This window comes from Amorphotheca resinae, assembly GCF_003019875.1.
Source record: "Amorphotheca resinae ATCC 22711 unplaced genomic scaffold M430scaffold_4, whole genome shotgun sequence".
Lineage (NCBI taxonomy): Eukaryota > Fungi > Ascomycota > Leotiomycetes > Helotiales > Amorphothecaceae > Amorphotheca > Amorphotheca resinae.
This window is the reverse complement of record NW_020194474.1, coordinates 136,245-163,541: the sequence shown is the minus strand read 5'-3', so window position 1 is coordinate 163,541 and position 27,297 is coordinate 136,245. Positions and strand designations below refer to the sequence as shown.

At 48.0% G+C, this 27,297-nt stretch overlaps 10 protein-coding genes across 10 annotated transcripts; 3 read left to right on the top strand and 7 right to left on the bottom strand.

The window, feature by feature from the left end:
• Window positions 1-1,462: 1,462 nt before the first annotated feature.
• On the bottom strand, window positions 1,463-3,385 carry M430DRAFT_26428 (hypothetical protein; the record flags this gene model as incomplete). Its single annotated transcript, XM_024865394.1, has 2 exons — window positions 1,463-1,608; window positions 1,678-3,385. 2 exons carry the CDS (start codon window positions 3,383-3,385, stop codon window positions 1,463-1,465), a joined length of 1,854 nt encoding a protein of 617 aa, XP_024722039.1.
• A 3,749-nt stretch (window positions 3,386-7,134) lies between these two features.
• Window positions 7,135-8,337, bottom strand: M430DRAFT_40694 (hypothetical protein). The gene is made up of 4 exons (XM_024867423.1): window positions 8,142-8,337; window positions 7,959-8,080; window positions 7,339-7,911; window positions 7,135-7,291 (listed from the first exon to the last, which is right to left on the bottom strand). Exons 1-4 carry the CDS (start codon window positions 8,153-8,155, stop codon window positions 7,248-7,250), a joined length of 753 nt encoding a protein of 250 aa, XP_024722038.1. The 5' UTR covers window positions 8,156-8,337; the 3' UTR covers window positions 7,135-7,247.
• Window positions 8,338-8,896: 559 nt separating this feature from the next.
• Window positions 8,897-11,610, top strand: M430DRAFT_40693 (hypothetical protein). The gene is made up of 4 exons (XM_024867422.1): window positions 8,897-9,786; window positions 9,836-10,260; window positions 10,309-10,922; window positions 10,969-11,610. The coding sequence occupies exons 1-4, from the start codon at window positions 9,153-9,155 to the stop codon at window positions 11,336-11,338; spliced, it is 2,043 nt and encodes a 680-aa protein (XP_024722037.1). The 5' UTR covers window positions 8,897-9,152; the 3' UTR covers window positions 11,339-11,610.
• A 696-nt stretch (window positions 11,611-12,306) lies between these two features.
• Window positions 12,307-15,727, bottom strand: M430DRAFT_99560 (hypothetical protein; the record flags this gene model as incomplete). Its single annotated transcript, XM_024870195.1, has 2 exons — window positions 12,307-12,364; window positions 12,423-15,727. The coding sequence occupies 2 exons, from the start codon at window positions 15,725-15,727 to the stop codon at window positions 12,307-12,309; spliced, it is 3,363 nt and encodes a 1,120-aa protein (XP_024722036.1).
• A 93-nt stretch (window positions 15,728-15,820) lies between these two features.
• Window positions 15,821-16,218, bottom strand: M430DRAFT_218247 (hypothetical protein). The gene is made up of 2 exons (XM_024864577.1): window positions 16,184-16,218; window positions 15,821-16,103 (listed from the first exon to the last, which is right to left on the bottom strand). Exons 1-2 carry the CDS (start codon window positions 16,210-16,212, stop codon window positions 15,914-15,916), a joined length of 219 nt encoding a protein of 72 aa, XP_024722035.1. The 5' UTR covers window positions 16,213-16,218; the 3' UTR covers window positions 15,821-15,913.
• Window positions 16,219-16,257: 39 nt separating this feature from the next.
• M430DRAFT_136573 (hypothetical protein) lies at window positions 16,258-17,860 on the top strand. Its single transcript, XM_024862469.1, has 3 exons — window positions 16,258-16,282; window positions 16,355-17,008; window positions 17,059-17,860. Exons 2-3 carry the CDS (start codon window positions 16,750-16,752, stop codon window positions 17,661-17,663), a joined length of 864 nt encoding a protein of 287 aa, XP_024722034.1. The 5' UTR covers window positions 16,258-16,282; window positions 16,355-16,749; the 3' UTR covers window positions 17,664-17,860.
• A 17-nt stretch (window positions 17,861-17,877) lies between these two features.
• Window positions 17,878-19,100, bottom strand: M430DRAFT_274137 (hypothetical protein; the record flags this gene model as incomplete). The annotated part of the gene is made up of 1 exon (XM_024865602.1): window positions 17,878-19,100. The coding sequence occupies exon 1, from the start codon at window positions 18,835-18,837 to the stop codon at window positions 17,878-17,880; it is 960 nt and encodes a 319-aa protein (XP_024722033.1). The 5' UTR covers window positions 18,838-19,100.
• A 493-nt stretch (window positions 19,101-19,593) lies between these two features.
• On the bottom strand, window positions 19,594-20,697 carry M430DRAFT_26422 (hypothetical protein; the record flags this gene model as incomplete). Its single annotated transcript, XM_024865391.1, has 1 exon — window positions 19,594-20,697. One exon carries the CDS (start codon window positions 20,695-20,697, stop codon window positions 19,594-19,596), a length of 1,104 nt encoding a protein of 367 aa, XP_024722032.1.
• A 1,526-nt stretch (window positions 20,698-22,223) lies between these two features.
• M430DRAFT_98436 (hypothetical protein) lies at window positions 22,224-23,893 on the bottom strand (the record flags this gene model as incomplete). The annotated part of the gene is made up of 4 exons (XM_024870123.1): window positions 22,224-23,144; window positions 23,201-23,430; window positions 23,480-23,649; window positions 23,709-23,893. The coding sequence occupies 4 exons, from the start codon at window positions 23,891-23,893 to the stop codon at window positions 22,224-22,226; spliced, it is 1,506 nt and encodes a 501-aa protein (XP_024722031.1).
• A 1,630-nt stretch (window positions 23,894-25,523) lies between these two features.
• On the top strand, window positions 25,524-27,253 carry M430DRAFT_17448 (hypothetical protein; the record flags this gene model as incomplete). The annotated part of the gene is made up of 5 exons (XM_024863674.1): window positions 25,524-25,637; window positions 25,697-25,719; window positions 25,776-25,950; window positions 26,008-26,610; window positions 26,663-27,253. 5 exons carry the CDS (start codon window positions 25,524-25,526, stop codon window positions 27,251-27,253), a joined length of 1,506 nt encoding a protein of 501 aa, XP_024722030.1.
• Between the last annotated feature and the right edge of the window lie 44 nt (window positions 27,254-27,297).

Genomic DNA, 27,297 nt, shown 5'->3' with positions numbered 1-27,297 from the left:
GGGGGGGGGGCCAGATTGCGCGCGCGCGCTCAGCGTTATGCCGCCCGCCCGCAAGACAAACTTCCTCAGGCACGGGCACGAACCTCTTTAGCGGGAGGACAGGTAGTCCTCGGCCGGACATCTGATCTAGTAGGAAGACGGGAGGTGGGGGGGAAAGCTGGGGGATTGGAAAATAAGGTAGGTAGGTAGGTATGTTCTATGGCTGGCAGCATAGGGTTTTTACGGTAAGGTAGGTAGTTGTTAATTTGATTGATTGATTGATTGAGGCTTTGAGTTTGAGGCTTTTGTTTGGGATGGGATAAGGGTGGATTGGATTGGATTGGATTGGATTGGATTGGATTGGATTGGATTGGATTGGATTGGATTGGATTGGGTGGTTTGAGGGAGGTAGGTAGGGAGAATGGAAGGATTAGGATTGGATTTGGAGTGGATTTTTGGGGGGGAGGGGAGAAGACGATGGGATGATGTTTTTGGAGAGAAGTTGGGGAGGGGAGAGGTAGGATACTAAGGGGGGGGGGGAGATAGATGAATGAGTTGATTCTTGATCGATGAAGTTCTTTATCTAGGTAAATCCCCCCCTCCTTCTCCCTCTCTCTCCCTCTCTCTCCCTCTTCCTCTCCCTCTCTCTCCCTCTCTCTCCCTCTTCCTCTCTCCCTCTCTCTCTCTCTCCCCCTCTCTTAGAACTTTTTTTTTTTTCTTTTTTGTTACACGCATATCCATGCTATTCAAAGAGTCTTACCTAATTTCTTGATTTAATTAAGAAGGAGTGAGTGGCTGGCTGTCTATCAATTAATACCGTACAGGAGTCGTTGAAAGGTTAAAAGAACTGACCCTTTTATTCAGGCATCCAAGGCATTAGGAATCCTGCCTTAGGTAGGTATAAATAATATCACGTGCCTTGATCTCTAACATCCTTTTTTTTTCTAAATTTACAATGGAAGTCTGATTAAGGTAAGGTAGGTAAAGACACAAAACATTACGTTTCCTACCTGAGTGAATACAGAAAGAAAGAAGCACTTGTGGAGAAGGCTGCGCCAAGTGGTTGGTTTTGTCTTGTCTACAAGGGAATGATAGTGACATGCAGTGTGTCAAAAGAAAAGAGAAAACGCAACGTATGAAGCATTTTTCATCTCGAGTTTTGAGTCTTTCTTTTGATACTACTTAACTTGACTTGAACTCTTTTCTTTACATCTCATTCTCTGATGTGCGACTGGTTGTGGCGTCAAAGTGATATTGCGAGAAGATGGATGTGTGGTGACTAGATGGTTTACCTGAGGGGGATGAGGGAATCGGAGGGATAGGGAGAATTGTAGAGTACGACGATAAAGTATCGTTGTGAGAGGGTTTTATGGTTGTGATTCTCTTGAGTTTTATTGTCGGTTTTATTACAATATGATGTATGCCGTTCGCGATTCAATTCACTGAACTACCTAGGGCATAGGATTACATCAAAAGCAGACTCCTAATCTAAAACGAGAGACGTCCTTTTCTGTGGCGATAGAGATCGCAAGGTCTTGTGAAGAGGCTCCAGGATCTGGTCCATTCTATCACGGTACCAAGGATCGCGTAGGAATTCCTCGACTTTAGGACGTACTCTTTCGATACGGACTATTTTCACAATTAGTCGTCGTAGTAGGGAAATCAAAGGCGAAGGAAATGAAAAACGACATGACTTACAATTTTCAAGACGGTTTATAGCCCGTTCGATCTCGGCATTTGTGTTGTAGCATTCGAAAAATACAATAGCCAAGTACTCTTCAGGCTTGGCATAATGATACCAATAGCCATCTGTTGCACAGCCGAATATCTTGGCGCTATGGACCATCCCATGGATTTGGCTATATCTCATTATTTTCTCCTTTGCATCTGGCTCCTTGGACTCGTACAGCGGGTGCGTCCATCCCGTAATACAGAAGGACGTGCAATCGGGAAAATCCAAGCCCAGGAAATCCTTGTACCTGGTTGCCATATCCATAGCTCCGAGTCTATAATTCAGAGTATAACCCCAAGTGGGCAGGGAATCCTTTCCGAGAAGATTCTCAGAGCAGCGGTCTTTGCCAGATTCAAGCAGCCAGAGCCGGATCATCGCGTGGAAGGCCGTGTTACTAGCTTGTTCGTCCTGGCCTGGAAAACTCCTCGCGTACCCCACTGCCATACCTCGAACTACAGCGCGCATTTGTGGCGCTGTCATGGTTAGTTTCAGTTTCTTTAAGGGTATTCTTGACGTAGAGTCAGGATCAGTATCAGAAAGGCTGAGTGCGGATAAATCGGAGGAGGGATCAGCAAATGATGAGCCATCATCTGCCTGGGCTGGTAGGATTGATAGTTCTTCCCACCTCCCCTTGAAGAATGCTAAAGGGATGCCGGTACGTTCGTCCCAGACTCTTGCCCACTCGTCATCCTCTGCCCTAAAGGATATCTGATGTTCACTGTGAAAGCGCACATTTTGCCGGAAATGGTACCGTATGATATAGCTCATTTCAGTACGATAATCGTTTATCCTATCCCATTTGTCAAACTCCGTTTCAGGCTCCTCTATGTTCTCTTCATCTTCAGTCTCAGTTGCGTCTTCGATCTCAGTTGCGAAGATAGTGTCGCAAATCGCCGATGTTATAAATGAACTGGGGAATCCTAGAGTTAAACTAGGCTTCCAATGACCTTTCGCCTGGTGCTCTGTCGCCGCGATGAGCGTCAAGTTAAGATCTGGTTGCATAGTCCATCCATCGTCAAAACGGGGCGTCTTTAATATCGTACATCTTATCTCTTTACTAACGGCTGTTTCGAGATCCTTTCTTTTGAGCTGTGGAGCAGACTTTTCTGAGAATTCCGTGTTGGACCCGCTTCCCATGGTCATCCCATAGCTATTTATATCCCCATGGCCGAAGATCAGCAGCAGAATATTCTGATCTGCCTTTACTGCTTCTTTGCATTCCTCTTCCACCGCCTTCAGAAAGCGCTCCAGTATGGTTTCAGGTTCTACGACTCTTAATGTTCCGGCTGCACTTATGGTGTCCAAAAGTCGCTCTTCCAACACTATGCGAAACTCCTGAGAGGCGCTGCCGTGCGCATATCTCTCGTATTTGTCGACGAGATCTTTTGGGCTACAGCAGGTAAACCACGTCTGCTTGGCAACTGGCGCACTGCGAAAGAGGTGGTTGAACATCCAGAAGTCTGATAGGAGCCATCCATCCATAGTCGGCGACGCAGCATCAGCAATATCAGTGATGCCGCAGACAGCGACGATCCTGGTATTGGGTGACACGTCCGGTGGGCATTTGCTGGTAAAGTGGACTTGGTGGAGGCTGGCATCCTCATCCTTGGGATAGAAGTTTCCATTCGGCGGATCCGCCATAGTGGTGACTGATGGGGATGATGAAGAAGCCATCGTGATATATGTATTTGAATGCCGTAGAAAAGACTTGCAGAGGTAGTAGGAAGAATGATGAATAGAAGGAATGCTAAAGGACCGAAGGTTAAGAAACACTTCTCTAATCGTTGGCTTAGTATTCGAGTGATGTTGTGATGTCGTAGAAGAAAGTGGTAGAAGAAAGTAAGGAGGTAATAAGGAATCAGGAATAATGTAGAAGGAAGCTGAAGTCGAGAAGCACCTATTTAAATAGTCTGGTTTGTTTGTAGCCGGCCTTCTACGTAGTGTATGACCTCTCTTCACTAGAGGTGAGTCAAGTTCTTTATAGTCTGAACCACAATATCAAGCGGGAGCTTGTTTGCGGGTTTGTTTTCAAGCTTGCCCCAAGGAGCCTCGCAGATTCAGTTTCTGTAGGCGGACGGAATTTCGATAGGGCTATATGCAGAAGACTAGAAAATTTGAGGACTATGATGATGAATGAATGAATGAATTGTGTCAAGAATCTTGATAGCTATCAACTCTTTGTTTCATAAGAGGTGTGGGGATCGGATATCTAAGGTATCATAGTACATGATTGCGTAGAAGGGTGAGCAGCTGATTCGGAATGGGACGAACAGGGCAAAGCTTGTAGAAGATAGGTTGATAAAGGAGGTCTTGGAACAATGTCTCCTAGTTAATCATTGTAATTGTTATGTGACGAGTTTTACAAAAGTATATTTATATGATTATATCTATATAAAAAGCTTAGTCTTTTATGATACTTTAATAAGTGTCTTCTTTAGAATGTTAATAAGAGAAGGTTGATTATCCTTATTCAAGTTCATATCCTTCTTAAAGATCATCCTCTCACTATTTCTTGATAATTAACTATCCTATAACTATTGCATTTACTGATTGTCTTTTTACTGGCTTAGTAGTTGGTCTTTTCTCTAGTAATTAACACTTTATCAATCAAAGAAAGACAAGTAAAACAAGCAATCCTCTAACATTCTTCTTAGGCTTCTTTATATACAGCTCTAGCTCTCTGTACCTACTAATCCATGATCTCTATATTTACAGCAAGAGGCCTTACTATTATTCCAAGTTCCCAAGATATTATCGTCCCACCTTACGGTCCGTCCCGCTCTACACCATCTTTCACTAGACCAAATCTTACTTAAAACACCCCCTAAAAAAAAACCTATCTATTCTTCAGACAGGATACTATACAAGAGACAATGGCATTATCCTTATAGCTCTAAGAGAGGAATAAGACACACTTATATCTAAATCCAACTTTCGACTTCTAATCTTTAACTTTTGAATCCCTATACTTCCTTTAAACTAGCTGTATTTTCCCGTTCTCATTCAACGAAAAAGCCCTCTAATTCATATTGAATACAGGAGACTTAGCAGACCTACTTCAACCACTTAGCGAGGTTACAAAAACTTACGTGACAACGTACAAATCAGTTTACTTATTTCTAACTTTCCGTTTTAATATCTGTTTATCTTAATAGCTAAAGAGAGATAGTATCTTTGCATAGGAAATAAGGCCCACTTCCTTATGTACTTACCTAGGTATTCGCCTATCTACTTACCTTACTATGTCTTTAAACTACATCTTATCACACAAACATTATCCTCTACACTCTATACATAAGAAAAAAAAAGATCGGCCGAGAATTAAAGCTACGTAATCTTATCGTTAGCAAGACGAAGAGACACTCAATTCAAGTCTTGTAGACTTGCAATAGTAGTACAGAGAACAATCCCGTGGTTTGTTTATAAGGGAGTTAGGGAACTATAGTACGGATACCGCACCTAGTAAAGTAGCTGTGCATAAAAGGTTGGCAGTATATATCCAACAATCATCTCTCTCTCTCTCTTCCTATCTCTTCCTGTGTGTACAAAATACCAACCCCATGGCCTTATGAGCATCGGCAGCTCTGTGAGCCTCTCTCCCTCCCTCTCTCGCTACTCACCTCCCTATTCACCACACCAACAATAATAATCAATAATCAATCTATCGTTGTGAAAGAACACTTTTCTCGTTGTCAATTTACTCGATTATTCCCAGTTTTTCTTTTTGGTTGTCTCTCACTCATTCACCTCTATATATCAATACCCACCATCAAGCTCCTAGTCCAAAAGTGATAGACTTCCTCTTATACGACAGGAGAGATCGCAAGGTCTTTTTGACCAGGGTTTAGGATTTAGTCCGCTCGCTCTATTTAGGTCAAACCAGCGGTTTCTTTGATTTAGGTAGTAAGGAAGACTTAGGAAGTTGTACTTAAGAACCTAAGATTATCCTAGAGGGGTTTTAATAATCCGGTACGTAGGCAATGTAAATTTAAATGTTATAGCTACGATGGCCTCAGGGAATCATGGCCTTTCGTCAATAGTTAGAGGGTTCTATGTACTAACTAAGGTATCGTATCGTACGAGATCTTTCTATAGGTAGTTGGACTAATTAAGGAGATCTTTTGCTTAAACGTTACTGTTACCTTAGGTAGCGTAATGGGTTCCTAAGGTCCGCGTTTTTATATGTAGGACCCAACCCATGGACACGTAATCTATAGGCATGTAAATCCAATTCACCCCATGGGTTTCTACACAGCCTAATACAGTAAAACAGTAGTTCCAGGGCTCTGTAATATAGACGAGTTGTAGCGAGCACTGTGATTCCGTTTCCTATAGTCTATAGACAGAAAAAGTATTTTGACTTCTGTCTCGAGAGAACACAGACAGCGGATTCAGAGCTAGTCCACCTAAAGTTAACGCTCTGCATTACGTATGCACCTTGATGCCGGTGAAGCACACTTGTGAATAGCTTCAAAATTTCCAGATTTATACATAATGATCAAGGATTTCCTTACAGGTATCGTTTTGGTAAAGGCTAAAAACCGACGCCGATAATTTATCGTTGTGAAAAGGACTTTTCGTTGCCATTTATGATTATCATTCACCTCTATATCCATATAATCATATTCACCCCTCGACCTACCCGGGAGGCTTGCCAGGGGGATAGGTATGGCAGGCGAGAATTCGATTTGCTCGATGAGAAATGAGTATGTTCGTCTAGCCACTTGTGAAGACGATGTATTGATTTCGCATTTTGTCTGTCTCAAGTTCTTGTTGGCGGTGCCGGTCCAAACAGATACTTGCGGGCCTAAAAGTCGTTAACAGAGCTACTTCGTATGCAGATACTAGAGAGCTTTCGATGCGTATTTTGGTTTGAGTGAAAATGGGGATGGGCGGGGGTGAATGGCAGAGCTGCTGACCTAGAGTACCATTATAGGCATATTTGCTAGGGCTAGGGTAGGTAGGAAAGTAAGTGCTGAGCAGAGAGTGAAAAGTTTTAAGAACTAGGATGTGTTGAGAATGTGGGGACTGCTGGAGACGGGACCTTGCCGCATCAGCTGGGGAGTGGGAGGAGGGGTGGAGTTTCTTTGTGAGGGAAGAGGAGAGTAATTGTTAGATGGGGAGAGAAGTAAGGATACAATATGGGTATTCGGAAGGTGCTGGACTGGTTTGAGTGGAGTTAGGGAGTTAGGGAGTTAGGACTGTGGGATCTGACGTGGCTGTAGCTCAAGACCTGTCGACTGAGGGGACTAAGATAGAATACTGAACGAGTTGGACAAGATGAAGAGGAGGAAAATCATTGGGCTGGCCGGAGATTTGTCTGAATCACAAGATACCTTGAGACACTACGAGCGACTGAGGCAAAACTTGTCTTGTATTACCCGCTGTAGGCATCTATGAATTCGTCGCAGCCTCAGAGGACCCGTGGGATATCTGTAAAGTAAACCCACCCAAAAAATAAGTCTGCCAAATGAACAGACAATGACCGGACCCTACCCATCCATCTATCTACAAGGATCGAGGAGATGCCGTAGATTTAGGGCTTGGTAACGTCTTCGGTCTTACTGTCAATGCAATCGGCTACAGAAGTGTTAGAATCGACAACACCGTCTATCAAGAACACCTACTAGAATTAACGATGGCAGTGGAGAGTGTATCAGCAATGTTGCTGGCAGTCTTCTTGACAGAGTCAAGGTTGAAAGCATCCTCAACCTGAGCATCGTCCACTTTGGACTGCTTGCTGTCGATGGGCTTCTCGGAAGGAAGCTTCTGATCTTCCACTTTGGATGCACCAGTCTCGACGAGCTTCTCAGAGGCGGGTTTCTGGCTTTCCAATTCGGATGAACCGTCAAGGAGGCTCATCCAGATAGGTTTCTCATCTTCCACTTTGGATGCAGCAGTGTCGACGAGCTTCTCAGAAGAAGGTTTCTGATCTTCCACCTTGGATGCACCGGCGTCGACGACCTCCCCAGAGGCAGTAGTCTGGCTTTCCAATTCCGAGGAACCGTCAAGGAGGCTCATAGAAATTGGTTTCTGATCTTCCACCTTGGATGCACCAGCGTCGACGACCTTCTCAGAGGCAGGATTCTGGCTTTCCAATTCCGATGGACTGTCGACGAGGGCCTCAGAGATAAATGTCTGGCATTCTACTTTAGATGCGCTGGCGTCGACAAGCTTCTCAGCTGGAGATTTCTGAACTTCTAGAGAAGGGTTAGCAAAAAGTGCTGAAATGGGGGCTCGAACGTACTAGGCTCCACAGCGCCAGCTGCATCATCCGCAACAACGGTGACATTCTCCTTGGCAGCATCGCCGAACGGCTTCTGGCATTGAGGGGTGACATTCTCTTCAGCTTTCTCAACGTGGTTGGGCCTGCTCTGTGTCAGTCTAGGTTCTGCGAAGATCTTGGAAGTGATACAGGGGAGGGACGTACACAGTGTCGGACATCTTGAGTGATTAGTGATTTGAAGTGCGGTATGAGTGTCTGGATGGTAGCTGGATATGAGTTTCTGAATGCTGGGGAGTTGATGTGTAGTTGGAAGAAGAATGGAAGAAGAATGGCCGGTGAGGAGACGTGCTCCTTATAAGCAACAGGAGATGCTCTGGCAGGAGGAGGAGGACGGGTTGCTCCTCCCTCAACTGTGAGTGAAGACGGCAATCCACGGCCACAGCCATATCCACAGCCATATCCATCGCCATTGCCAGAAATCAGATGCTCTGCTCTGCGTCTGTCAAGAGCTCTCCCTCGGACATCCTAAGGAAGCCATGGCAATGGGATCCGTGGCAGGATCAGATATGTCTACCTTTGTTCCCTCTGCACCAGCCCTACCGCAGCATGTCCAAGAATATAATGCGTGCTGAGGGATCATATCTGAAAAGATTCTCTCGTAGAAATGATGTCATTGAGGCTGCGATAGAATCAGCTCAAGCACCCATGTAGACAGAGTCCACGGGAGTCTCCGCTGTTTGAAGGAGCGAGCGTATGGAGCACGACTGGGAAAGCCGCCTGGATAATTGCAGCGCAAAATTTGAAATGAATTGACCCATTTTCAAGACCTGCCCCGTATATACCTAGAGACTATTATTGTCTATTGATCTTTGAAACTATTGATCCAGCGTTGCAAGGGAGCGGGCGTCTCTCGGTTGCCATGCCAACAACACGGCCACAATAAACCTTGTACGGCGCATGCTTGTTCCACCCACTTAACCGGGTACTTGACCATCATTCCCCTCTCCCCTCTCCCCTCATTAATCCAAAAGGCCATTAATCCACGATCTTCCTGTTGTTTGTCGCCCTCCCAGGCTGATCGGGATTTCTCTGCCAACTCGTCTCTTATTTGATTCTTTTCGCCCGTCGCTGGGTCTTCTCTCTTCTCCTTTTCCTCCTCCTCCCTCCCCCGCCTCCCCCCCTGGCCGTGAGGGCGCAATCGAGCCTCATCCAGCCATGTCGAACTTCATCAACAGCCTCTTCCCCTCCCAGGGACCAAAGCACGACAACATCCTGCCCGTGCCGCCTCCACCCCTCCATACGCGCTCCAGCCAGCCTGAAACTTTCAACGAGAGACCGAATACTCCCATCCAGAACAGCTTCATCACACCGCTCTCGACTCCACAAGGAAGCCCGAGCAAGAAACAAAACCCCCCAGGCGCGCACGACCTCACGACCGCTTTTGAACATGCCATGAAGCTCAACTCTTCAACCCTTGGTAGCCCCACCAAGGGCGGTCGGCAGGCAGGCGCGCCTTTGTCGCCAGGGAAGAGCAACGCCTTGGCAGTAGACGATCCATACTATGGTAACGCATCTGGATTTATCGACGACAGCATGATACACAAACCGGCAGTGTCTCCGGGCAGCCCGCTGCGAAAACAGGGCAAGGAGAACACCCCACCATCCACGAGGCATGGACTGGAAGCCATGAGCCAGAACCAAGCCGCGATTTCCCGACAAGAACTCTATCAACCTAGAGAACAGTCACAAATTACCAAGAAATACAATACCCATCGAGGCCTGACAGCCGACGAGTTGGAAATTTTGAACAAGCCAAACGTCAAACGGCTTGCGAATGTCACACAGCTCTGTAAGCAAGATGCCGTTGCTGATTCGACCGCTTTGCTGATAACCTGCAGATTTCCTCGACTATTATTTTGACCTCCTTACGTATGTTGGCGCTCGCCAAACCCGACTCACTCACTTCAAATCCGAATATCCCGCACCCCCAGCTACACCAGAAGAAACATACAATCCTGTCTGGCAGAAATATGTTGGCAGAGAGCGAGCCAACCTTCGAAAGCGCCGAGTCCGTCTCCGACAAGGAGACTTTCAGATTCTTACGCAGGTTGGACAGGGTGGGTATGGTCAGGTCTTCCTCGCCCAGAAAAAGGACACCCGAGAGGTGTGTGCGCTGAAGGTTATGAGCAAGAAGTTGCTGTTCAAGTTGGACGAGGTCAGACACGTTCTCACCGAGCGTGATATCTTGACCAACGCAAAGAGCGAGTGGCTTGTGCGCCTGCTGTATTCCTTCCAGGATGAGAAGAGCATTTACTTGGCGATGGTAAGTCACTGAATCGATTGTTTTGGCGTAAGGCTGACAAGCTCGTAGGAATATGTCCCTGGTGGAGATTTTAGAACCTTGCTCAACAACACTGGTGTGCTTGCCAACCGCCATGCTCGATTCTATATCGCCGAGATGTTCTGCTCCGTCGATGCCCTCCATCAGCTTGGCTACATCCATCGAGATCTTAAGCCCGAGAACTTCTTGATCGATGGGACTGGCCATGTCAAACTCACCGATTTTGGTCTTGCTGCGGGTTTTCTAGCTCCTGGAAAGATTGAGTCCATGCGAATCAAGCTCGAGAAGGTCGGAGAGACGTACGTTCCGTTTGGCAAGCCGATGGAGCAACGAACCGTGGCCGAGCGACGAGAGGGATATCGATCGATGAGAGATAGAGATGTCAATTATGCCAAATCAATCGTGGGATCTCCCGATTACATGGCCCCTGAAGTGCTAAAGGGCGAAGAATACGAGTATTCTGTCGACTATTGGAGTTTAGGGTGTATGCACTTCGAGGCTTTAACTGGATTCCCTCCTTTCGCCGGTGCTACAGTGGACGAGACCTGGAAGAACCTGAAGCATTGGAGAGAGGTTCTAAAGAGACCCGTCTGGGAGGACCCTAGCTACTTCATCAGCAACCGTACATGGAATTTCATTACAAGGTAAGCATGCCGACCTTCCCTGATTAACCATGACTCACTTCAATAGCTGCATCGCATCGAAAAACAAGCGCTTCTCTTCTATCAAAGAAATTTATGCACATCAATACTTTGCTGAGGTTGATTGGAACACTCTGCGATCTCAGCGTGCTCCTTTTGTCCCAGACCTCGACTCCGAGACTGATGCTGGTTACTTTGACGACTTCACCAACGAAGCCGATATGGCCAAGTACAAGGAGGTTCACGACAAGCAAGCTGCATTGGAGAACATGGCCGATCGAGAGGACCCCATGAGCAAGAGCTTGTTTGTTGGATTTACCTTCCGACACCGTAAGCCGCTAACTGAGGATGGCGGTGGTGGGAAGTCCAGCCCTCGAAAGCCAATTGCCACTGATGGCACATTTGGCACCATGTTGTGATTGACGATTTCCTGCTGCGGAAATCATGAACCTTGCTTACATCTTTGCTTCTATTTGGCTTGTAGGGTGTTGCGAAGGCGTGTGGAGAGGGAGGGCATAAAAGGGAGCGCGGCATCCGGGATGCCGTCATATTGCTTGGTCCATTGTGCTTTGTGTGCGTCTGTCCTGTTTATTAATGTTTGGAGTTCGAGACGAGGCCACTACGGCATTTTGCAAGGTTGTAATAGTAACGACGGATAAGAGTACTACAATTGATGACTATATTAAACATGTCCTCCCATACCACTTAAGTACTCGACGCCACTCGGCCCGTGGAAAGCATTTTCTGAGAGAAAAGGAGGGGAAAAAAAAGGGGCAAAAGAGAAAAAAGAGGAAGAGACTTCAAGAGAATTCACGGATTATTGGTAATCGTCGGCCTCGCTTACCTAAGGTCTCTCCTTGGTTTCCGCATTCGCTCGAAACAAATGCGATGAAGACGACCCGGTAAACGGGGCCGACGTCAGTACCTAGGTAACGTACCTTAGGTATATGTGATTCAAATATGATTTTTATTCATTTCATGCGCTCATTACAGCAACGATCAAATCAACAACGATATACCTGGGGTTCGGTCTATGGGAGGCGAAAAAAAAGACAAAAACAAAACAAAAAAAAAGGAGATACGAACTAACTAAACCCCTCCACCACTCTATATAATCTCGCAGAACGCCGGCAAAACCCCAAGAGAGAGAGAGAAAAAATGCAAGCCAAGTCTATATACGTCTGTATGTGTATGCGTGAAAGGCGACATAACCAATCCAACCTGTGTTTGTTTATGTGTTCATCTTATCTTTTCTAAGGGATCTCTCTTATCTATCTCTTCTGGCGTGTGGTGGAGGATCGGGATCGGGATCGGGATCGGGAATGTGGATGTGAATGTTAGATTTTCCCAGAGGCATGAGGGAGTGTTAGGTGGGGGGAGCGAAGCTCTATTCCTCCTCGTCGTCGGTATCGGGGTAGCGGGGGGTGCCTTTGGGGGAGTTGAGCCTGGGGTTTTAGGTTAGTATTTAGAAGGTGGGTTAGGGTAGAGGTATGGGAGACGAACCATTCGATGTGTCTCAATCTTCTACGGACCTCCTGGTCCTTCTTCTCCTTCTTGGTCATCTTCTTCTTCTTCTTGGCGCGGAAGGCCAATTCTCCGGTATCCTCTGCTCCGCTGTTCACGGCGGAGGCAGTGGCGCTCGACACGGCGCTGCTCGCAACGCTGCTGTTCAGCCCGCTTCCGGGACGGCTGTTGTCCTCGAACCGGTCAGCGGCGACGGCGAAGTGGCCCTTGTGGGTGACGCGACCATCAACCACGTGCCACTGCTCGGGACAGAGAGCGCCGACGAACTCCTCGTTGTGAGAGATCATAACTACACCTCCCTTGTAATCGCGGATGGCGACAGCCAGACCACCCAGAGAGTCACGGTCCAAGAAGTTAGTGGGTTCGTCGAGGACGAGCAAGTGGGGGTTGTTCCACATAGCACCAGCGAGCACGACCTTGACCTTTTGTCCCCCTGACAAACCGGAAATCTCGTTGTGGTTGGCGATCTCGGGATCGAGACCCAGGTCTTCGAAATGTTTAGAGATGGCTTTAGGAGAGAGTTCTCGGAAACCGAGACCTTCTCGTGATGCCTCGTGATCATCGAATTCCTGGACCAGCTTCGCGAACCCGAGCTCGATGAGAGTCTCACGAGAGATTTGGGTGTTGTATTTTGGAAGGAGGCCAACCCATTTGACTTCATATTGGAAGGTCTTCTTCCACTTTTGCCGACCCATGATCGCCTCTATACGCTTTCCACCACTACCATCGCCCAGATCAACAAGCTTTTCCATTTGAGCCTTGTCTTCGGGGGACAGGATACGAGTCTGCTTCATGTGCACTTCACGGTCATCACCGTTTGCGTAACGCCATTGAAGGTATTGGTTGGGTGTCTTTTCCAAATGCATCTCAACGTGCTCGAGGGCGTGCTGCTTGATGTATCCAATACGCAAGTTGGGATGCTTCTCAACACGACCAGAGGTGGGGACCGTCTCGCCGGTGAGGAGCTTGATCAGGGTTGACTTTCCAGCTCCGTTGCCCCCGATGATGGCGGTTCGGGATGAGAGAGAGAGTTGGCAAGACACGTCGTAAAGAGATGGTTTCGAAGCGCCAGGGTATGTGTAAGAGCAGTTCGTCATCCGAAGAATAGATCTCGTATTAGACTTGACACCGGTGAGGATACCAGGAGGGGGGAATTTGAATTGGACATTGGAAGCGGAGAGGGTGTAGTAGCTCTTTGCTTCAGGCTTTTGCTTGACGAATTCAGCCAAGTTTCCTTTGTAGCATTTAAGCTTCTTTCCAGGTTCGTAGTGGTAGATGTCCGTGCACACTTCATCAAGAAATCCGGAGTCGTGAGAAACAATCAAACTGGTGATTTCGGTGTGTGACTTGAGGTACTCTTGCAGCCATTTGACGTTAGCTACATCCAAATGGTTGGTAGGCTCGTCAAGAAGAAGGACATCGGCTTTCATCAACATGGCTCTAGCCAGAGCGAGCTTCATCTTCCAACCACCAGACAGCGACCCGACCTTTTCGGATTGGCGTCCTCCTGGACCGGCTGTGAAGCCGACCTCTGACAAAACTTCGGAGATACGGGCAGTGCCTTCCTTTGCAATTTCAGGGTCCTTTGCAACGAACTCCAAAATACTAATATCAGCATCCTCGCCCTGGTTGTGCTCAACGAAGCACGTTCTAAGGACATCCTGGCTGGGGAATCCCTCCAACTTCCCAGTCGAGATAGCTCTCATGAGGGTAGATTTTCCGGCACCGTTTCTACCGCACAGCCCATATCTGTGTCCTTTCAGAAGACGAAGGTTGGTGTGTGACAGCAGGAGCATTCCTCCGTAAGCGAGAGAGAAGTCGGTGTTGACAATTTCGATCTCGCCATCATCCTCCTTAACAGGCTTTCCAAATTTCCGGTGGTCCTCCTCGATATAAAACTGTTCAACGGCTTCTCCGACCGCCTTGGCTGATTCTGGGGCAGTCATGATGTGTTCTAAATAGGGGGTGACATTTCCAGAAATACGCGCCAGCTGCCGGTGGTTGACATCCTCAGCCACCATAGAGGAAATATATGGCTTCGCAACTTTGAAGACCTCGAGATCGCCACTGAGTCCAGCCGTCTTCTTGATTTCCGCCTCGAGAACCTTTGCAACGTCGTCAGATGAAGTTCTTGCAATTGCACCATTTGCAACGTTCCCGTCATCATCACCCATAGCTTTGTTGATGACATTGAAGGCTCTCGTAGCCATTTCTCTGACTTCTGGGAGGGAGGCTCGGTCTTGGACAGCCTTGACACCAGGCTTCAATTTTGGCAAGAAGGTGCGCGCTTCCACTGGATCATGAACAAGTTTAGTCAAGTTCTCCACCACAACCACAGTTTGTCGAAGAACTTCTTGAGCGGTAGTGGGGTCGTTAAGAGCCCTCTCGAGGAGAGGCGTAAGAAGTGCGAGCACTGGGGATGTGATAATTGCAACAAAAGTGGTTTGAGAAAGAGCGTGGATGGCCTTCTGGAGGGTTGTCTTGTTGGGATTTTCCATAGTCGCAATCAGAAGGGGAATCCTAGGAGCGACATCGTCATTAGAAAGGAGAGTTGTCAACGAGGTCATCGTAGCAACAGCCTGCTTCTGGATCTCATTCTTCATATCCGTCATCCCTGATTCAACAATGGGGATCAAGCCTGCAAGCTTGGTTCCCATGGCCTCTCGAAGGATATCCTTGTTGTTTGCCTCTTCTTTACTGCAGCCAATCTCCAACTTCGCCTTATCTGCCATTTTCTGCAATAATTTGTAAGCTGTGACAGTTGACTGCCATTTTCCAGTTGGCTTCGAAAGGTATGCGCTGATAATTGGTAGAAGACCGACAACGAGAGCCTCGGAGCTCAAGTTTTTGAACAAGGCATCGATTCCGTAGTCTGCTGCCTCACGAACAACGGCATTTTTGTCTGAAATGGCATCAAGTGCGCATTGAACCATACCGCCATCCTGGAGCATGAAAACCACCTCGCTGATCCGCTGCTTAGCAGTGAAGCGTTCAAACAGTGCTCCGAGGAGGTTCTGGGCACCTTCCCGTCTCTCTGCACTCTTCTTGTTTGCCGCCGCCTTCTTGATCTCCGCCAGAACCCCGTAGTCTTTCAGGCCTCGGAAACCGACTGAGGAGTTCAGGAGAAGATCGCACAGGGCATATGCAGCATCGACGGAATCCTTGGAAGTCTTGGCGTCAAAGGCCGCCTCTATGAGAGACGAGACCTCCGCTTGCGTCGGTGCAGCATCAGAGGATTTGGAAATCATGGTGGGCTCTTGGGGAGGTGAGACGAGGTGGGGCATTTCTGAGCGTGGCACGCCCTGTAAAGTTGATATTGCGAATCGTGGTGATCAGAGCATACGGTTTGCTTCTTCTGAGAGGTTTGAAGAATTCAAACAGTTCGTCGGCGTGGAAAAGTTTGTGCGGGGTCTCGAAACGATGTCGGATCTCCAGGAACGTGGCCGAGGCTCTGCGCCCAATTCGCAGACTCAGCAAAGACGTGTAGAGTGGAGATTTTTGGAGTGGAGAGATATCCGGCCAAGCAGATATTTGGGAAGAGGGAAAGAATGAAGGGATTTCCAAATCTCAGCCGCGAGTGGCACGAGAGAAGAGATGTCGAGAGAGGGGCAAAAAAAAGAAGGCAGAATATGCGATTTCATGCGGAGTATTTTTTTCGTGCTGAGATTGTCAGCCGCGGGCACCAGAGCAGATCCGGGCTAGTCCGAAAGCGGCTAGGCGGGTTCGAGTAATCAGCGTACCTTGACTGGGCGCTGATGGAGTTGGGCATTTGGTGGTTGGGTTCTGCTATAATAATTCATTTTTATTGATAAGCTCGGCATTTGTTGGAGGCGGTCTGTGTAAGTTTATTTCTCGTCTCTTTTTCGTTTCTTGGTCTCCCTGTTCTTTGTACTAATATTGTTGATATACAGCCAGACAAGACATGGATAGTATCAGCCTCTCTCGCAATTTGTGCCGTTTCCGGGCAAAAGGCTTTTGATAGATACCTCATTTTACCTGGCTTGTAAGGCACGGATGACATGCCCACGATACGCCCTAGTAAAAGACTGGTTAGACGTATCTGATAACACCAAGAGACGCCAGAAGGGGGAAGGGGAGAAAAAATATATAAAGTTCAAGAATGGGAGAGAGGGACAAGTGTTCCTGAATCATTTGCGGCCAAGGGCCTTCAAGAGCTGTGATTTTGTACCTTTGAGGGTTTTGTTTCTTCTCTCTTTCTGCGCGTTTGCCATCCATCTCTACGGTACCTTAGGTGATGTGTGCTCCACTCCCTCCATTCTCTATAAGGTAGCCTTTCGACGGCAATATGGCCAAGGCGCATTCGGCTTCCACTCCCTCAGGGAGTGATCATACCCTGCCCACAACGGAACCTCACTCTTCGTCCAATGGATATCCAACTGGCCCAAAGGGTACAGTAAGCAGGCGGGGCGCCTTGCTGCGGTATCTCCAAACGGATATCAGCCTCGAGCATGCAGATATCCCAATAATACTATGTTGTCTCGTGTCCGGTCTCTGCGATAGCAGTGCCTATAATTCCTGGAGCTGTTTTGTCTCCATGCAGACTGGTAAGGACCGCGCAGTACCCAATCCGACCAGCTTCTGACTTTACCCCAAGGCAATACGGTGTTCCTCGCTCTGGGCGCCTCTGGACAACCTAACGGGCATGTCTATGGCTGGTTGAAATCCCTTGTCTCGATTTGCGCATTCCTGTGCGGATGCCTCTTCTTTGCCAACTCTCGCCACATCAAACCGAAAGCGCGCGGGACTCTTGGTATATCCTTCTTCCTACAAAGCATCTGCATCATCATCGCGGCCGCCTTGGTCCAATCACACGTTATTCCAGAACCAATAGGCCTCCTTGCTGTACAGAACCTCGATATCAACTTCAAGGAACTGATCCCGTTGGGCTTCCTGGCGTTCCAATCTGGAGGGCAGATGGTCACGTCGAGGATGCTTGGCTTCAACGAGGTCCCGACAACAGTGTTGACAAGTGTTTATTGTGATCTGGCCAGTGACCCCAACTTCTTCAAGAAAGATAATGTTAAAAGGAACAGGCGGATATGTGCCGTTCTGTGCATTTTGGTTGGTGGTATTGTTGGGGGATGGATTAGTAGGAGTGCGGCGAGGATGTCTGTCAATCTTTGGATTGCAGCTGGGATTAAGATGGCCATCGCATTGAGTTGGTCATTATGGAGCCCTGCGACGCCTACCCAGATATAGAGATTGAGAAGTACCAGCTTCTCTTCGACTGTCGGTGGGTTCTTCAACATTGATTTCTTGCACATATTCCACGTCTTAGATGGCTTGGTCTGGTCACATAGCATGATCACGAATTGCATTTAGATGGAAATTAGATGGCAATGTACTTACATTAATACAACAAGACGTATACCCCAGGGGTTCCTGCCCATCCTGGTCATCTCCAACTCACCGATTAAAAGGCTCTTGGATAGTACAAGTTGGCCGGCAGATCCCTCTCTGGATTTTGACTATCGAATTTCCGTCCCGGCATGGGTGAGCCTTGTCTTGGGGCTCGCGGTAGTGGCTTGTCAAGATCTGGAGTGTTGGGTGTGGGGAGCAGATTTCTCGGGATTTGTCGAGGAGGCAGCGCCCGAGCTGGGTGCAGTCTCTCAACGCCATCTGCGCGGAGTGCCACCGATGCTGGTCTCCCGAGGGGTTGTAGTTCAAAGCCATCTGGATTGACGGTCGTTGCTTTGAGACGGGTCGCCAATCCTTCATACTCGAAGGCATCGTTGAGGAAGCCGTGGATACTCCCGGAGCCAGCGTTGTCCCCTCTTCCGCCATGCATCTCGACCGTATTTTCTGGCTCTGTTAGGTCTTGGTTCTCGGCTGTAGGCCAGAGTGTCACAGTGGATTCCGCGCTCTTGGGCCTGGATGTTGATGCCTCTCCGACTGTCCATCTGTCCATCCACCTTGGCAGCTCCTCCTGATAGTCCCTTGCTCGCAGCACCGACTCCATGGGATCACCGTACCTGTTCACCGATCTCTCTGTCAGCCGCCTCTTAGGGACTTCACTAGGTCCCGCTGTTGGGATCCCGAGATGAACCACTGGGTCCCCCGTCTCCAACTCTCCATCTCGCAAGAGAACGGGCTTTCTAGTATTGCTAAATGAGTGCGGTGAAAGGGGTCCGTAATACTTATGTTGGACCCGGTAATTGCTAGTCCGTTCGGTGGCTTCAATTTCATCCACGCCGTATGCTTGCCAGAACCGCCTGCAGTCGTGGCACAGCTCGTATATCATGGCTCCCTGTTTGCTGGGTGCACATTTGGAGCGGAATATGTTGAAAACCGATTTACCTTTCTTCTTGCAGACTTTGGTATAAGTAGCTTTGTGTCCGCAGACAGTCGAGTGTCTCTCGGTGGTTACACACATCTTGGCGTTTGGAGTTGTTGGTCCTGATATGCTAGTTGTCAAGTGGTGCTGTCGAGTGATTCTGTTGTGTGGTTCTGTTGTGTGGTTCTGTTGTGTGGTTCTGTTGTGTGGTTCTGTTGTGTGGTTCTGTTGTGTGGTTCTGTTGTGTTGTTATTTGGATGTTCAAGTAAGTGTAATGGAGATTGAAACCACAGGATAGTTTTCTGCGTTACATATATAGAAAAGTGCTTCATTTGTTCTGATACATGTTCGAGAACAGAGTGGTAGGGCCTCGCTGCTCGAGAACAAAGATTTAGAACAAGGGCTAGGTGCTCATTGTTCAAGAACAAAGAGTAAGAACAAGTGTGCTAGGTACCTATTGTTTGAGACAATGTCGAGGACGAATATGAAAGACTTATTGTTCGAAGACAATTTTTGTAACTGACGTTGTTCGATTCTTTGTCCTGAGTTATTTCGCACTTGTTGGGATTTGGAGTGAGGAAAGGGGGATGTGGTATTTTGTCTATTTGATTTTGAGTTTCAAATTTTACATCAAGTATTGGAAATCAAAGTCTGCAAGAGATACTCGAAATGTAGAATAATCAGGTTTTGTATTGACTCTAAAAAAGGAGGGATGAAGGGCCTGTGTTGAGGCTCCTGTTATGTGATTGTAGTTTATCACTGGCTAATCCCGATTTGGTGACTCTCAAGTGGATGCACCTAAGATCTGATTGCAATATTGAGGAAACAGAGTTTTATTTTTATTAGAATCACGAGCTATCTATATATACAATCATACCCAGGAGTCGTATCCCACTTGAGCTCATACGGCTGATCTACCGAATAAACTGGCCTGTTTCGGAAGATTCCTCTATCTTTGTAGAATCTTGCCGGTCCTAATTGTCCAATGGCTCTTAGTAGGTCAACGATGGTAAATCCCTCTTCGGCAAGGATGGGTTTTCCTTCGTCTTTCACGTCCTCAGATTCCACCGACATGGCCAGCAGCTCAATGAAAGCATCTGGATGTATGGTACGTGTATACTCCACGATACCGACGACCGTCTTGATCCAATTTATAACAGTCGCGCCTTTAAGTGATGCTTCGTGCTGGCGAAACTCGACAGTCCTCTTTGTGTCTCTACCTTCCCCCATGCCTTCGAAGACGTGAAAGAAGTTTACCGCGCTTGTCCCTATATGCGGGGCTCCTAGCTGTTTCAATTGTCTGAAGTCAGTTGCTTGCAAGTATCTCAAGATACCTTCTTTCGTAGTCGGGGGGCGTTGTCCACCAAGTCCCCAATGGAACAGCGCCCGAGGGCTTTTGAGCCAATAGCGATTCTGTCGATACGGGGGATGGAGCGATGAAATCTGACTATCGAACGCAAAGAGAAAGGCGTGCAGATTTCTCACATGCTGGAAAGTGAAATTCCTATTCTCGTTTCCTACATGCACGTGTAAGCCGCAAGAATTCCCATCTATATGGATGCAGTACGTGGATTTGAGCAAGTCGAGGACTTCCGCCACGGCATACAAACTCTCGCTACAGAAGTAATACGCGGGGCTTCTGATCTCGATCCCGAACCATCTGAGCCCATTCGTTGGGACTTTGATCGTCGGGTCTGTTGTCACTTCCCACTTGGTGGCGTCCCCCATATCAGGAGAATAGGGGTCGCAAGGAAACCCGGCTGCCCTGATAGTGGCAGCGACATGGCTTTCGACTGATCTTCTCATTAGTCCGAACCTATCATCCCATTCGTTGAGTTCAAAGTTTGTGATGCGGCCCCTAATCTCGTCTTCAAGCTCTGGACATGGGTTCTCCTTACCCTTGGGTATTGCGGCCAGCGCAAATTCTATCTCAATTCCGAAGGTTAGTGGGCGAGACATTGTGTCTGGGGATGCTTTTTTTGATTTTGATATGGTGAATGTTGGCATTGATTGCTGTATCTTGCTGTATCTTGGATAATCTTTTGACTTGTGCTGTTTTTGTTTTCCTGATGTTGAAGTTTATGATGAAATGTAAAATGTGGCATATCTAGATCCCATGGTACCTTATATAAGGAATAACATGAACAAGGAAGTTGTAATCCTTTCAGACAATCCATTGTATTATCTTTGATATTCTTTTTTCACAAAGCAAGGACAGCAAAGGGACAACGCTTAGTACTCCGTGAGAACGAACAAAGGGCTTCCTTTATCGAAAAGTCCACACCGCGAAACAACAACGTCCACTGTTAAAGGACAAAGCAAACGGGGCAAACGCTAATCAAACATTGTTAGTGCATGTACGGATCAGGCAGTCAGTTGTTTTTGATATATACATTTCATCTTGAGACTCGACTAAAACACTGCATCTTCTACTATTTGGTCAGTTAGGGAAGATGCACACGCTCCAAGTCCGTTAATACACTCCAAATATTTTTATTTGCTTTATTTATTTTTAAATACCTTGGTGCAGTCTTTTTTGGGGGAGGATCTCAGTTGTTGTATTTGAGCGTTTGCTTTTCCGCCAAACGTCAATCATCCAGCTTTCGAACCACCACCTTCTGAACTTTTTGAAACAACCCATCATTTCAATCTCATCAATATGAGCAATATAGAAATAGAAATCATCAATATAAATGTGCATTCTCTTTAAACATGCCCAGGAGAAGATACTACTATAATCTGCTACCAGTACACATGTTGTAGTGGCTGTGTGCTGAAGTTCATGTTTTCCCTCTGTATATATTATAATAAGAAGATTTCATTCAAACAACACCTCGGTGGTCAAGCTGTCAAGTTCAAGTCTCTTAGAGCTTGCTTTGCTAACGATCTGATAGTCTTTCACGTTCATCTCGAGGGGCGTCCTGATCTGGCTAGTTTCATGACCTTCCCGAAAGCACCCCGTCAGCTGTCAGCTGACCACGGAAAGGCATCTAACTTGTTTTCACTGCTCGAAATACTGCTCGAAATACTGCTCGAAATATTGCTCGAAATACCGCTTGAATCTTTGAGAGCGTTTGGTTTAAAGTCATAAGTTTGAATCACTGATATAAAAGGAAACAAAAAAACTCGCAAAATAGAAACTACAAAAACATAACCTTCGATTCTGGGTTCCTGCCCGCCTAGTCAGATTCAAAGTAAGTACAGCCTCCTCCCTTGATAGCTTGACCACTCTCTTTTTTTGGACTTGGCTGCTATATCCTTTGGAGAGTGCTAGGATAAAAGGGAGGATAGAGGGAGGCGGCGCTGCCCTTCTTCTATTTTCTCGATCCGGGAAAGCACATCGCAAGAGATTTCGATATATATGATTCTCATGATCTGGAAGCATCTAGATCCTGAGATTACTTTATCATCATTCACAGGTTTGGAGACTTGATTCTTCTAAGACTCGATACAACTATCTTCATGATCAAATAAACCCTGCAGCACTAATTGTGAAGACTGATGCGCCCAGCAGCCAGCTTACGGAAGATGGTGAACAAGCTCGCCCTATCAACCTGTCTCAAAACTTCAAAATGCTTTACTCTCCGTCGCGACTCGAACTCTGCATCGTCAATCACACCAACTCTCCCATGCGGTCCAAATCCGAACCTCTCCCCGGCATCCCAAGGCTTCTCGCCATTGATAAACTGGATCCACTTATCCCTGATCTCGTGCGCTACCTTTGCAGCAGCTGGGTTAAAAGAAAGATCATAGCCAGCAAACAGGTACAGAAGATCAACTGCGTGATGCGCGCGGCTGGAGGCTTGCCATGGGTTTGGTTGGTCGATCACATATTGGTATGTGGTCTTACCGGCCTGGCGCCGAGTGCGCACCACATCTTCCACCGGCATGGCGTACACAAGATCGTTGATGAAATCCAAAGCACCATGCCTGGAAGGTGTCGATCTAGTGGGGGATATGCTGTACAGATGTTTGAGCTGCGGGCCAAAAGGAGCGCCGATGTCAAATGCTGCATCGATTTCCTCAGCGCTGGCGGTTTCAACACCATTTCTCCAGATGACGGATTCATACTCGCAATCCCCAATAAGAAGCTCATCGACTGCGGTTAGTCGGGTCTCCCAGCCCGCAATATCTGGCTCTTGCTGAATCCAAAGAGTGTTGATGTTTGAATCCGCTAGCAGCTTGAGAAGAACTGGCACTGGTGCTTCCTTGAGGGATACGTTATGTGTCTCTTGTAGCTTCTGAGAAAGAGTAGCGATGAGACCATCTCCTCGCTCGTAGGGCTGAGGTGGAGATAGATAGAGAGAACCGGACATCAAGATTCCACGACGAACTGGTGCGCCGGTGCTGAGATGAGCATGTGCATAAACTCCACCCGCACTTTCCCCGCCTAGCGTGATGTTATCCTGTGTAAGGACAATATGTGAGCATATAGGCTTCATCATAGCAGTGGGAATGTTACCTTGTCTCCTCCAAAGCCAGCAATGTGCTTCACAACCCATTGGATAGCCAACCTTTGGTCTTTCAAGGCCAGATTCCTCTCAGATCCGTCCCCGAAAGAGAAGATGTTTAGCCGGTAGTTAAAGGTTACTATGATCATTGGCTTTCCCCCGGAAATCGACTGAGCCACCAGAGGCGTTGTGTTGGAGGCTTTATGGGGTATTGGCGGGAAGCTGACGACTTGTGAACCCCCTTAACAGAATTAGCTGAATTGTCTATTTCTCGAGGGTAGGAGTAGTACCGTATATCCAAATCAGAACTGGAAGTGGGCCCTTTGCGCCTTCTGGAACAGACACATTGATGTTCAAGCAATTGAATTCATCTTGCGCTACTGTTTCTTCATCTTTCTCCAGTGAATGCGGGATTCGCAAGAGATACCCGATATCGATCGGATTCTGAGGGCATTGCGGACTGGAATTATAGATATTTGATTAACAAAGCGAATCTTTGTGATAGAAGAGGCGTTTTACCCAAAACGAGTACAGTCCAGTTTCTTTCCTTGCCACTCATCTACTAATTCCGCCTGAACAAACCGACCTGGAATCTTTCCATATGGGATTCCCCGGAAATGAGAGACCTTGAGCCCCTCCGCACTTATATCCTCTGTCCCTTCCAGAACAGCATGGAGAGATGGGTGATCTATAATTGGAGACATGATCCCAGTGGGGGAGGGTGTGGATCACGTGGACTGGGCAACCCCGCAGAGGAGGGGAGGTTGTGGTGGGATGGAGGTAGAAAGCGAGACTCACACTAGAGAAGAGACTCTCTATGGGTTCTGCTTTCAAACACTTGATTGGTAGCTTTTGAAAGCTTCGAGAAGACAGACTGAGCCTTGAAGTATAAAGTTAATGTAAGGTACAGACATAAGACTGAAAGACGTTGGAACTTGAAGCCTTTGAAGGTCAACAATAAGCGGGTCGACGATGCCACTTGTAGGAGGTTTTCCGAGGCCAAGCGCTACCAGCTAGAAGGGCCAAATAATAGCGAAGGAAACCACTTTTGTGAAGTTCTTATGGGTATCTTCTAGAAGGGCACGGAGTAGTAATCATGTCTTTATAAGAGCCTTGAAACTCCCATTAATTCTCACCTGACATGACGAGTTTCCGAGATTGAAGCGAAGTTGAAGATTCCAGGTTGGACATTATCAAGCCTCCGCGTCCCCTTGACCCGCCTCCCGCATCTCCACGATATTAGGCCAGTAATGGGATGCAGGCATGTGACATGGAATAGAGACCTGGATTCATCCCGAGTTCCCTCCCGAGAGCATGGCTTGAAGTGGATTGGTGGACCAGGATCGTCCGATAGTGTCATTCCTCCCTTCAGACAGCGGCAGAATTACGCATCATCGTAGGCGGTAGACAACTTGACATGTTGCTTTTGACGTTGTGCTTTCTCTCGTATTTCCGCAACCATCCAACACAGAGCAGAATCCCCTCCTGAGAAGGAACACGGAAGGAATTCGGATCATCTCCGGTCGAAGTCAAGCATCTACTGTGCTTTTTGCTCCTATGTTTGGGTTCACCGTGGTCGTTATTGAGCCTACCTAATCGCACTTCGTTTGGAGAGAGGAGGTTGCCTTGGATAAACCGTTAGACTCTTAGTTGGCAACCAAAATGCAGCAGTGTAGAACTCAACCAGATAAATGTTGTTGAAGTCCTCTCTTCTTCTCCTTGTGCTCCAGTTCACTCTTCTGCTTTACGGTTCACCACTTCATCCTGTTCATCCTGTCCGGGCGGAGATGGCTCGGTAAGGCCACACACGATGCCGTGCCAAACTGCCGATGGAGAATTGCAAAGGCGGACTAGACGCTCCTAGCAGAGGCAACGCTCGCGACTGATTCGTCTCTGGAAGTGCCGAAAACCAGCCAAAACAGAGGAATGCTTTGTGATGGTTTTGTCATTGAGCCCCGCTGGGTTGTACCCCGCAAGAACCAGGGCGGTCGCGGCTGTTGGACCCGCGTGGGACACTGAATCGACCTGGGGATTGCCGATTGTCTCCAAGAAGGGGGATTTCCGCTGGCGACGGCGACGCCTTCGTAATCTTCTGCTAATCGTCGCGGTGACCGTTGGACCAGTGAGGCTTCTCTCTAGCCAACGTCTAGCAAGCTTCGATCCGTGCCATGTCTGGGACGAACGGCTTCCCGATGTCTCCTCTGGCCACACTTAAGAAGGGCCCTCTGGGGCTCCACGCTGCGCGAGTTACTCTCCTCCTCACTGCTTTAAGAACTGCCAGTTTCACCGTGTGGTTTTCAACAAACTCAACCGTCTCTCTCATAGCTCTCCAAGATGCCCGCTCAAACCTCCGGCGCCGAAGACTACCAGAACATCTTTCACTGGGCCGAGACCCAGAAGGATGGGACCATCCCGTCCTTCGCGACAAGGAAGAATGATCCCTACGAGGTACGATGGCACACGTTCTGATGGGTATTCATATACGCAATGCTAATATCATCCTGCAGTACCAATCTGGCTTTGGAAATGAGTAAGTCTGCGGAGACTCAACCTCTCTTGTTGAAGGCTGACTGACAGCCCTTGAAGCTTTGAATCAGAAGCCATCCCAGGCACAATCCCACAGGGACAGAACAACCCAAGAGCGATTCGCTTTGGGCTCTATGCCGAGCAGATGACCGCCTCCGCCTTTGTCGCCCCTCGACATGCCAACAAGAAAGCATGGCTTTACCGAGTCCGACCAGCCGTCGCACATGAAGGATTTGTGAGCATGTCTCTTGTCAATCAAAGTCAGGATCTTGCTGACTCCCATGTGATTTAGACCAGCCTGCCAGACAACAAGGACATGGAGTCAAACTTCATCCCCCTCAACCCGCGAGTTCACCTCTCACCCACCCAATTGGCTTGGTTGCCCTTTGATATCCCCAAGGATGGAGAGGTGGATTTTGTCTCGGGACTCAAGACCATTGCGGGATCAGGTGATCCTACACTTCGTGAGGGTCTGGCAACCCATGTTTACACCGCCAACGCGAGCATGAAGCAGAAGGCATTTGTCAACTCGGACGGAGACTTCCTCATCGTTCCCCAGCAGGGAACTCTAGACATCCAGACCGAATTCGGTCCCCTCTACGTGCAACCCGGCGAAATCTGCGTCATCATGAGAGGTCAGCGTTTCCGTGTCGAGCTTCCAGATGGACCCTCCCGTGGTTACATTCTGGAGGTCTGGGGCACGAACTTTGAGCTTCCGGAGTTAGGACCCCTGGGCGCAAACGGTCTTGCCAACTCGCGGGACTTCCTCCACCCCAAAGCGAAGTACGACGCCAAGAAGGAGCGCTGGGAGATTATCTACAAGCTTGGAGGGAAGTTCTTCAAGAGCACACAGGGCCACTCGCCGTTTGATGTCGTTGCATGGCACGGCAACTATGTGAGTATTCCTTGCCTTGGTTCTTCCCTGAATAACCACTCATCTTTGATAGGTTCCCTACAAATATGACTTGACCAAGTTCGTCAATGTCGGCTCTATCTCAGTCGACCACATCGACCCCTCCATTTTCTGTGTCCTGACTGCCAAGTCAAGAGACCCCACCGCACCCCTCGCAGACTTCCTGATCTTCTCACCCCGATGGGACGTAGCATCCCACACCTACCGCCCACCATACTACCACCGAAACGTCGCCTCCGAGTTAATGGGTCTCATCTACGGAGATTACGGCGGACGATCAGACGAGTTCCAACCCGGTGGTGTGTCATTCGAGTGCGGTATGGTCCCCCACGGCGTCGCCTACGAAGAGTTCAAGGCGGCGACCGAGACGCAACCGCCCGAGATGCAGATCTCCAAGGGCTCCATCGCCATCATGTTCGAATCCAGCCGGCCCTTCACCATCACCGACTTTGCCTGGAATAGCCCCAAGAAGCACGAGCACGAGCCCAAGATGTGGGACAACCTGGTCGACAACTTCTCCACCCACGCCAAGGAGATCGACGAGATCCTGGCCCAACACAAGACAAATGATCTGAAGATTGCGAATGGGAAACCAAAGGGGTTCGCTAGTGGAAGCGCCCAGTAAAGAAAAATCGTGGGAGAAAGGAGCAGTTCGAGAAGAAATACTCG

Coding starts and splice junctions, on each gene's coding strand:
- M430DRAFT_40694 (XM_024867423.1), bottom strand. Junction 7,912..7,958: donor AGCTGGCGCTGTGGAGCCTA/GTACGTTCGAGC, acceptor ACCCTTCTCTAG/AAGTTCAGAAATCTCCAGCT. Junction 7,292..7,338: donor CACTGCCATCGTTAATTCTA/GTAGGTGTTCTT, acceptor ACACTTCTGTAG/CCGATTGCATTGACAGTAAG.
- M430DRAFT_40693 (XM_024867422.1), top strand. CDS start 9,153: ATGTCGAACTTCATCAACAGCCTCTTCCCCTCCCAGGGACCAAAGCAC. Junction 9,787..9,835: donor TGCGAATGTCACACAGCTCT/GTAAGCAAGATG, acceptor GATAACCTGCAG/ATTTCCTCGACTATTATTTT. Junction 10,261..10,308: donor AGAGCATTTACTTGGCGATG/GTAAGTCACTGA, acceptor ACAAGCTCGTAG/GAATATGTCCCTGGTGGAGA.
- M430DRAFT_218247 (XM_024864577.1), bottom strand. CDS start 16,212: ATGCCCAACTCCATCAGCGCCCAGTCAAG. Junction 16,104..16,183: donor TCCATCAGCGCCCAGTCAAG/GTACGCTGATTA, acceptor TGACAATCTCAG/CACGAAAAAAATACTCCGCA.
- M430DRAFT_136573 (XM_024862469.1), top strand. CDS start 16,750: ATGGCCAAGGCGCATTCGGCTTCCACTCCCTCAGGGAGTGATCATACC. Junction 17,009..17,058: donor TTTTGTCTCCATGCAGACTG/GTAAGGACCGCG, acceptor CTTTACCCCAAG/GCAATACGGTGTTCCTCGCT.